This window comes from Varanus komodoensis, unplaced genomic scaffold, assembly GCF_004798865.1.
Source record: "Varanus komodoensis strain SLA01 unplaced genomic scaffold, ASM479886v1 scaffold43, whole genome shotgun sequence".
NCBI classification, from domain to species: Eukaryota; Metazoa; Chordata; class Lepidosauria; order Squamata; family Varanidae; genus Varanus; species Varanus komodoensis.
The window spans coordinates 4,300,590-4,311,008 of record NW_025335985.1 but is presented as its reverse complement, the minus strand read 5'-3'; the positions used below and the strand labels follow the sequence as shown (position 1 = coordinate 4,311,008).

General features: G+C 39.8%; 1 protein-coding gene across 1 annotated transcript in view; it reads right to left on the bottom strand.

Moving 5' to 3' along the window:
• Positions 1–3,311: 3,311 nt before the first annotated feature.
• TMEM38B (transmembrane protein 38B) overlaps positions 3,312–10,419 on the bottom strand; it is a 28,361-nt gene continuing 21,253 nt past the window's right edge. Inside the window, exons 5-6 of the mRNA XM_044444031.1 lie at positions 6,864–6,981; positions 3,312–5,875 (exon numbers count right to left, since the gene is read on the bottom strand). Coding sequence (XP_044299966.1) covers positions 5,675–5,875; positions 6,864–6,981 — 319 coding nt within the window. The 3' untranslated portion in view covers positions 3,312–5,674. The remainder of the gene's footprint in view (positions 5,876–6,863; positions 6,982–10,419) is intronic.

The window sequence follows — 10,419 nt, the reverse complement described above, 5'->3', positions numbered from 1 at the left end:
GAACACTTCCAAGTATGGCATTTAACATTATTTTGTAAATAAAGGCTGAGAAATGTTGCTGCAAGTGTCACCTCCAGCATGATACTCAATTCTGTTTAAACATTTTACAAGTTTACTGCTTTTAAACAGCATCCCATCTGCTGCTTGAATTTGGTTGCCCTGTGGCTTGGCTAGCCCTGTGTGTAAATTACATGCCAGGCATGTAATGTAGCTTTTGCATGGGAAGAGTCTCAGGTTCCATCTCCAGTTAAGGCTGAAAAAAATCCCTGCTGGAAGCCCTTAGAGTGCCACTAGCATTCTTGTCAACAAGGGACTGACTAGGTAGAAGGTATCTTCCTACATTCCCATGATCAGAATGTACACTGTTTTAAAACTGCTTTCTTCTGCTTTCTCCAGCCTGTTAAACCTTTTGAGAGTGTGGTGCTGAAAAAACTAAAAAGTATTCTTAGCATCACTTGGGAAAACACTTTCAGATTGATAGAATGCTTGCAGGTGGTCCAAAGAGAGCAGGTGAACATTAGTAGGACAGGCCACACTAGCTTCAGTTCCCAAGCTGCTACATCGGAACTGAAGAGAAAAAGAGCACTTTAAATACCAGACTGCTCAGAATGAAGCTACACAGCCTGAAACAGCTCAAATACAAAACACAGCAACCCAGCTGCTCAGTACGACAGGCTGCCACGAACATAACCCCGCAGAATTCTTCTCTTCTTTGCTCACCTCAGAACACAGAGCTTGGCTCAAAGGTTCTGCCCTGATGTTCAAAGCTCTCCATGAGACTGGCTCTACCAATCAAAGCGACCACTTCCAGTTCCCAAGAACATGATCTCATACCAACTGTGATTCACTGGAGGAAAAAAATATGCAATTGCCTCCAGACAGGAAAGCATTGGAAGGGCAAGGTGCAAAACGGTTGAAACAGCCAGACTTAAGTCTGTGCAACTCTTCCAACAAGCAGTCGATGGTCAGAACTGCTTCAAAGGAGAATTGCCTTCTACAGTCTGGCTCTCAGTGTTTTCTATGTAGTTTGCATACACAAATACTTAGGAAGTCCATAAGGAGTGGATCAGAAAGCAGATTTGCTTAAGCCCCCCCATGTGTTCTCATACAAGGAAAGGGTAAATTGTTCTCTGCTGTTTCAATCCTCCATTCCTCCCAGAGTGTGTGTTTTCTTCATTTGAGGGTTTTGCTAAAATGGAACTGGAATATATTATGCACAAGTTATAATTAATGGAAGAACTGAAACGGTACATATTCAAGCTACATTTAGGTTGATGTAACAGTGCTCATAATTCAGAATTGTTTTATTTATAACCCCAAATCATTGTGTGTTGAAGGGAAATGTGAGAAAGGCATCATACCTGTGAGATCCATAGGAATTACTGGAGTCATTACAGACCCTGCTATCCCTTCATGTTCTTTTTATACTGTAAGTTAAACTAGTTTAGATTTTTTATATAAAATTGGAGTCCTGCATTCATAGTTTGAAACAGAGATAGACAACATGTGCTTCTTCCCAGCATTTTTGTAGCTCTACCAAATTTACCACACTTATGCCCAGAACTTGAAGATTTTGCTTTAACTGATATGCAGGCAATGTGACATGCATAATACAGTACTCCAAAACAGGCAAGTAAAATGACCACCAATAGCACACGCATTTATGAATTCTAAAGACTTAACATTTCAAAAATTAAAAAGGATTTCATAAATTTAAGCATTTTAACTATTAAAATTATTTAAATACTTATTCTAAGCATATATAAACAGATTTTAAAATATGAAGCAGCTTGGTATAAAACACCAGCATTCAATCCAATGTGCCCTGTTCTACAGCAAAATCTTGAGATGGGTTGCTTTTAATGCACTAGCAAATTTCAGAGGGAAATTCAGCAGTGCTACCTACCACTGGTTTAAAACAAGCACTGCTATTATAAGTACTCCCCCATTAATTGTGTGGATATGGTGTGTCTTTAACCCTCTTGATATTTCCCTCTTTCTCTGGTATGTAATGTTGCCACCAGGAATTCAATTCCAATCTTATTAACTTCTCTCACAGTGCTGTGTCCAAACTTTAAGGCTGCTTTGTTCAACTATGTGGTCCTGAGGATGCGACACTGATAATCAAACAGCCTATCACTCTGAGTTAACAATAAACAAAATAAAACTTTATTTGTGCAGTAAGCATATTGGTTTCATGATGTTCAGAAACTTATTTCCTCAATGAATGAAACAATGCATAATACCACTTCTGACTGATGTATCTCACTTTCTCTTCACAAATGCTCCTCACTCACAAATCCTTTTTCTCCTGATTGTATTTGTTCAATTCTTATTTATGTCAGTTCAGTCTTTCCCTTCTGCACCCCAGAAACCTGTCAGCTTCTCTCTCACATACCCTCATACTTGACAATATTAGGTTTTGACTCTCCCTAGTCACTAATACACCCTCCAAGTATTCCATTTCCTTTCCTTTGTCCTGATAAATCCCACCTTCCACAGCACTATGTGGGATTCCAATGAGAAGGCCGCCTCTTCAGACTCACAGATTTGCTGTCTGACCACAACAGGACTATAATAGCTGGTAGACCAGGACTGACTCAAAGTATCTCTTCCTCTGCCTCACACACTTCCAAGCTCCGCCCACACACGCAGTCACCAACCAATCACACCACTCACTCATCCCCAATTTTAGCCCCCTTGCTCTTCTGAAACTTACCGATATTTAAAGGCTCACACTCATAACACTTTAAATCATTACAAGTGCCTGCTAGATATTTGGGATTACAGCTCCTAATATTGTTGATCATTGGCTATGCTGGCTGATGAGAGTTGAATTCCAAAATCTAGAAGGCACAATGATGAGGAAGGTTGGTACAAGGAATAGGAACCTAACTAGAGTCCATTTGACCTTGGTATCAGGTTGTTAAAATGCTTTTGACTGGTGTGGGAGGGTTACATTCAAAGCACAGAACACCCACATTTAGAATTTCATTCAAATAAATGCCAGGTCTACAGTGAATGAGTTTAAACAAGCTTAGCTCCAGAGTTAGATTGTGGTATTTCTCCAGTAGGACACTCAAATGTTAAATAAAATTTCAGAGATGAGGCATGAAAGAGCATGAAAAAGAATCCAGCCACATACCCCAAATCTCATGCTCTAATCTAGCAGAATCACACTACAGTGAAATGTGCCAAAGTCCCTAGGGAACAAGAACACATTACTGGCTTTGCTGACTGTCTTGCAGAAGGTGTTAGCCACACAACTTCCATGTCCATCTATTTGACCAACATACAGCTGACAGCACTGAGACACAAACAGTTTCCTTGTTTATTTTAATAGTAGAATTTTAAAATGCACAGTGAATCCAAATACAAAGCAGGCCATTTTCTGCCTAAGAACTATAAATATATTAACAGCAATTTTAAATACTCTTTCACATCAATTTGTGCTACAAGGACTACAGTGCAATTACTGTGAGATTGTTGGTAAAAGCACCAAATGCAGTACAAAAATCTAGTTCCAAAAATTCATAGAAAGATGTCAATGACTTTAGAAGCACATACACATAGAAGTCATCACCATCAGAAGCACACTGTTAGCTGGTGCTTGCTGTAAGCATTTTTCAGTTGCGTGATAATCAAGATCAGTGTAATGCTATGTGGATGCTTCTGATACCATTTTCTGGATACTTTAATTAAATGCTCCCAAAACAGGCCTTTGACCAAAAAGGAAACTTAAGTTATAAGTCCGAAAATTGAAACTTGCCAATTAAATTCCTCTCTCTTCATCAATTTATGACCTGGATGTAAAAAAACGCTAAAAATAATAATTTAAGCCTTAAAATGCTTAGCTAGACATCTTAGAGTAGGCCCACACTACTTCTGATCCACAAAACCAAGCACAAATTAGCAACCAGGTGATTGAAAAATGAAGGAAAGAGAACACTCTTCAATTGGTGTCTTCCCGCTTTGCTTTTCTGTTCAACCAACTAACAACTCCAACACTAGGGGTAAGCAATGGGTTGCTTTCCAGATGGTTGGGCTAACACTCTGATCAACTGGTAGCATTGGCTATACAGCTTAGGAATAATGGGGGATGTAGGGCATAACATCTTAAGGCCCACAAGTTTGTTCCTCCTGCACTACATTGTTTCTGCAGTCTTAGGGAGGCAGCAAAAACGGCTAGTTTATGCAATTATACATGGCTGTTTAGCTCAGAGGCTGGTACAAGTTTTACAAGAGCTAGCCAGACACCAAATTATTTCAGAAAAAATAAAAAGGGAGGGGGCATGTCTAGAATGCATTTTTATTAAATAAAATACATTTTATATAAACATCCAGCAATACTCTCTTGCTAACACTACTGTGCCACAGTGCACCACTTCTATGCAAGGCAACTAGTGCAACAGTTATGCAGTGGTTATGCACACCATTATAGCTATAATGTCATTAGTGACAGTAATGGGACACCACTGGATACTACCCAAAGTAATATATTCTAGAAGGAGGTCTTAGTCCTTTCTACAATACATCCCTCCTTGCTTAAAAGTGGGACTGTTTGAGGAATACCTATTCACAAACACAGGCCATAAGAATTCACTTTTTAACAGGTTTCACTGTCCTGTTTTAAAAAACACAGTAAAGAAAAACTGAAGTTCATGTTTACAAAACATTAATATTTCAAGATACAGGTGAGTACATGTAGAAAAATTGGAAAAAACTAGTATTTTTGTGAAAAAACTGAACAAGATAGATTGTGACTCAAGCAGAGTGTGAAAAACAGTACAAATGTTTGCCTTGAAGACAATTCAGTAGCAGTATATTAAGAATTAAGAAGATTTGTTGGAAGATTAAGCTGGCTTGTTATGTTCAACAGCACAGTTTAATTATTGTTCCTTTCAGTCACTGAATACATTACATTTTCACAAAAAATGTTCACATTGCTCAAATAGATTTAAAAACTTTGTGTATTAAAATATTGGGAGAGCAACCCTCTGGTATTAAAGAATGAATATCAGGGTACAATTCAGCCAGAATTAAGCACAATGAATTCCTATAACACATATAGTTAAATCTCTCCCACTTATTTAAAAGCACCCAACTCTGGCTGGATCATGTCCCAAATACAATATAATCAACAAAAATCATCACGTCAGGCTGTTGCATTCTGCTGCTGCCAGCAAATATTTCAATCAGGCTTTTTAAAAGTAAGGGGTTTTGTTTTCTTAACTAGAAAACTGATTCCACCACCATAAAATGTCTCATACAAACAAAATCACAATATTATCTCTTATTTTATCATTTACATTAGGAAAAAATCTAACATGATGCATCTTATCCAAATATGAATTCTAATTTACCAAACACACACACACACACACACACACACACACACACACACACCCTCAGAGGCTATGCAGCGCCACTGGGCAGTAGTTGGCAGTACAAAGAGTTCATGGGCAACATAGCCTGCAAGAGCTTCACCGGACTGAGGTTTGCACAGGAAAACTTTTGCCACTGACTGCTCAGAGGCTCTTGTAGCTAGCTTCTTGCAGTAAGAATTTCCTTCTACACAATTGTCATTTCACATCATTAGGAAACAGAAACATTAAATATTTATAGGCACATACAAACAAGCCATTTTTAGCCACCTACGGCACTGTCAATGCTCTCAATCAGTTTTCTTTGCCAGTCTTTTCTTAACAGCATCACCAGTCTCTCCACTAGTAGTAGGGTCACAGGTTGAGGAGATGCCATTATAAGGTGCATTGGCCTTTGAACTAGTTGGCTGCTGACCAAAAAATAAGCAGGCCAGTGCTTTCTCAAGGGGTGCAAATGGAGAAGTTTTGCATTGCATCAGCATCATGGCTGCCTGAAACGAAACACAGCAAAGACATCAACTTTGCAACTTGAACCAACCTAGGTGATATCCTCCTGACAAAAGTGCTTCTCTGCAGAATTGTTGGCCAGTTAATCTGACCAGCATGTTTAAAACTCAGCAATATTCTCATATTGTTCTTTTCTGGCAGAGTTTTTTGCAGCAGTTTAAAAAAAACCCCCAATGATAATATAATCAGCAATACAGCTAGTCTAAAAAAATACCAGTCCCCTTCAACTGGCCCCTCCCCCTCAAAATGCCAATTCATCCAAAAGGGTGAATGGATCCATGTTAAGTTTGGCAGGTGATAACATGGGCAATTTATTGTTATAGCATAGTTTGCTTTTTGCCATTTTCCAAAATGAAGATACCATAATTGAAATCTAACATCCACAGAGTTAACGGTAGTATATACTTAAATGCTGTAAAACTAACCAATTCCTCAATTAGCATTTCCATTGGAATCCTAGGGAAACTGATCAGTACCAAATCTAGCCATGAAAAAAATAAAACCCCACAAAGAGGGCAGGCATTGGGTGGGAATATGGTGACTAGTCATACATGAGAACTGGCCCTTAGAAGACCTAACGAGTCAATTTATTAATGCAAAGATTTTCTCCACATTCCTGGAGAGCTCCTTTCCATTCTTTCAACCTCATGTGAATAAGCATAGAACAATTATATATAAAAAGTACAAAATTCCAAATTGCCAGTTTCAGCATGCTTTCAAAATATAAGCACACTGTTTTATTTCAAATTGCTAGTGACCTGAGGAAGAAAAGTTTACTTAGGATCAAGGTCATCTTAGCAGTTTTTAAGCAATTGTATCTGGTATACAAGTATGTATAAGTGAAGTTTCCATAAAATAAAAACTACACAAGATTTTTTAAAATGTAGACAAGAAAATCTAAGTTATACACAGTACCTATGAGTAATTCTACCAATGTGATCTCTCAAGCATCAAGAACTCCAACATTCTTACCTTTGTGACCACCAGGAAGACAGTGTAAAAGAACATAAGCTGCTGTTTTGTCATTGGAAGGTAAGTGCAGTGCTGCATAGTGAAGAGTACTGCCCCTATCAAGCTTACTTTCACAGGACTGAGGGGAGAAAAAAGCACAGAGAAAAGAAAAGGTGAAGTACATTTCTCAATTCCAGATTCCCTCTCAAAATGAACTTATCACAGATCTTCTAATACTGCAGAGTGAACTGATCAGATCTTTCAAATAATTTTATTTGTAAGGAACCACTATAGAGCTATTTAGAATCACAAACATAATTTTTGATCAGTACACTGATCAGCTAAACTTGAATCAGTTGCTTGACTGGATGCAGTATTAACTGGAGGCTGCAATTTACAGACCTGATGGCTGAATTTTTAAAGAAGCAATCTGGTTTGCAAGAACCAGGATGTGTACAATTGCAGTGTATATGCCAGAACCTTGTACGTGAAATAGCACACTAGAAGTAAGCGAAAACAGTGTCCTGAAATTCCCTGCCCTATCTTGATGTGGCAAATGGGGAGGAAGCATTTTGCCCAATCTTCCTGGAGCAGGCTGATAAATTCTCCGACAGTTTGAAAAAGAACATTTCCAGGATATTTTCTGAGAAAAGTTGGATCTGCTTTATTTCTAAAATACTTTGGGGCTCTTCTCAAACCAACACTGAACTGCAGCAGTGCAGTTCTATAAAACGATTCATTCACATAAGATACAACCATTTTAAAAAATCCTGAGGTTCTCACCTCAATGATACAGCCCCAAGATCAGCATCTTCCAAACACTGCTCCTTTTAGCAGCTTTAGTCTGCTGCTTCTTAACATTTAAAGCTCTGTTTTTCCTTGGCCAGCATATATTTTTAAGGGAAAAAAGTGTCAGTAGTGAATTAAACCGACAGACATTATACTTCTCATCATAACTGAAGGATTTAGGTCAAACTCCCTCCAAAAAGAAAAAGACCGTTCATACCTCCACAAAAGATGGCAGGGGTTGGGGGAGGGAGAAAGAGACAAAGCTTATTTTTGGCAACAGCTCTGCTTGCATTTCTGTGCTTCTCTCCTGTCATTCTTTATTACCTAGGATAGTGGCATGGAAGCAGGGTGCCTAAGTGCTTTGGCGCCCCTGCTGCTTTTAACACACTAGAAGTCACAACCCTGTTTTCGAAATAATCGTTTCCACAAAAAAAACCTGTCAGGAAGTCACAGAGGACGGGCAAAGGGACTTTAAAATGCCCACCATGAGCTCGTTTCCCTTTTGCAGTGGAGGGCTATGGCCTGCCAGCCAGTTTCAGCTCTTACTTCCCATGGCAGAAGTTTAAATTGGGAGTGATTTAACATTCCCAATTTAGCGTCTACAAGCCCGAGGTGAAAGCTGTAACTTGCACAGTATTCCCCATGTGCCAGAGACATGGCAAGGCAGCTTCCTTCATATCAAGCTCTAGCATCCTCACAAAATCTGAACTTTTACTCCTGCTTAATTTTAGCCACAGCTTGAAGTTGGCACGTGTCAAAAACTAAGGAAGCCTCACTGCGAAAACTAGATCCTTCTCGATGCATAAGGAAAGTCAGGGTCTGCATACTGCAAGGACCCTTTACAAGAGACTCGTCGATGTAAAAAAAGGCAGCCGATGTCAAGATTCAAGAGAGGGCAGGTTAGGTTTAGCTCTAACCACAATTCTGCCCACCCGCATGCAGCATTTTACTTTGCTTTTCAGCCCTCGGAGTGATGGGCAGCCATTTTTTATGAGGGAGAAAGAGTAACATAGCACGCCTGAGGTCCCAGCAAGCCATCACTGCTCCAAATACAGCTAGTAATCCAAGTGCTTGGGCTGTTTCCAAACTCTTGACACTTTGGAGTTGTTGCTAACACATTTGCCAGTGGCTCAGAGAAGAGGTATTTAGTTTTTAAATTCTACTTGATCAGCCAAACGCAAGACCCTCAAAGCAACCTGGAGAATATACAGGCCTCTTAAACATGGTTTATTAAGAAAACTGTTCCATGCCCAAAGTCCAATACTCATGTGCCAGTTTTAGCAATTTTGTCATAATTTGTTTAAACCACATGTTTGGAATGATTCCTAAACCAGAAACTGTGGTTCAGTCTTGGCTTGCTCACTTTGATATATCGTTAACAACAGGAAAGTATTTATGAAGTCATAGCTGGAAAGAGACATTTCTCACTCCTGCTGTAATCAGAGAATCAAGCAGCAGCTGCAGGAGAAAGAACATCATCTAGCCAAATAAATAATAAAAAGTTGCACACCTGTTCTCTTCAAGGCTAGTGTAATCCTTACCTACATCTAGTAGGTAAACACCTACATCTAGATCAACCCTAACCCTTCAGCACCAGCAGCTTCTCCTAATCTTGCCTGGATCAGTGCCTGGATCAATCCCACAACCAATCAGGGACTTCACTGCCTCACCGGGAGTGCAGGAAGAGGAACAATTCAATTGGAAGTGATCATCATACTTAGGAAAGCTTCCCCCAGACCTCCAAATGATTTCCCCCAGAGATTTAACAAAATGAATAAAAAGTTCGGGGGATAAGATGGAACCTAGAAGCCCCCAGGACAAATCCTTGTGGCATGAAGAAGTAATTACACACTGCCCTGCAACATTAGCTTCTCCTATTGTCTCCCAAGGACAGAAGATGCCTTCAGGACTCTACAACAGCCATGATCCCCATCAGTAAAGACTGCTATTCCTTTCGCCAAGGTGATTTCCCTCTGTTGGGGACAGGAAAGGTGCAGCTGAATCTAGGCAGGGGCCTACTCACAGCATGTTGGATGTGTGGCAATTCTGCTGAAAACTGAAGCAAGAATTGTATTAATGGCTGAGCAGCTTCACTCTGAATTGTCAATGCATTCATAAGACTGTGGTTCTACCTCACGCTATTGAGCTAACTGTCCAGTCTTATTTAAAAATCCCCTATACAGGCCATATTTCTAGTAAGAAAAGTATTTTTTTTCCTATTGACTCCTTAGCAAAGTAAGAAATATTTTCTTAAAATTACTGTCAAAAGCAGTGCCTTTCTAAAGAACCCTGAGTGCCTGAAAGCTTCTTAGGGATTCTTGGCTTAGGTTCACAATACCTGAAGGATCGCCTCCTACCCTATATGCCCTCACGCCCTTTAAGATCGGTGGGGGAGGCCTTGCTCTGGGAACTCTACCTGGAGGAGGGCCTTCTCCACAGTGGCGACCAGACTATGGAATGCGCTCCCCAAAGAGGTCCACCTGGTGCCAATGTTATACTCCTTCCACCGCCAGGTAAAGACCTTTTTATTTTAACCATCATTTTAACAATTAAGGCTTTTAGAGTAATTTAGAGTAATTTAGGAGAGTAAGTACTCGGAGGAAGGCTTTCTCTGCGGTGGCGCCCAACCTATGGAATTCACTCCCCAAAGAGGTCCGCCTGGCACCGTCGTTACTGGTTTTTCGGCACCAGGTAAAGACCTTTTTATTTAAACATCATTTTAATTGTTAAAATATATGATCTGGCCAGGGCAACTTCTTCTTCCTTCTCTTTTCTCCTCCTATATTCT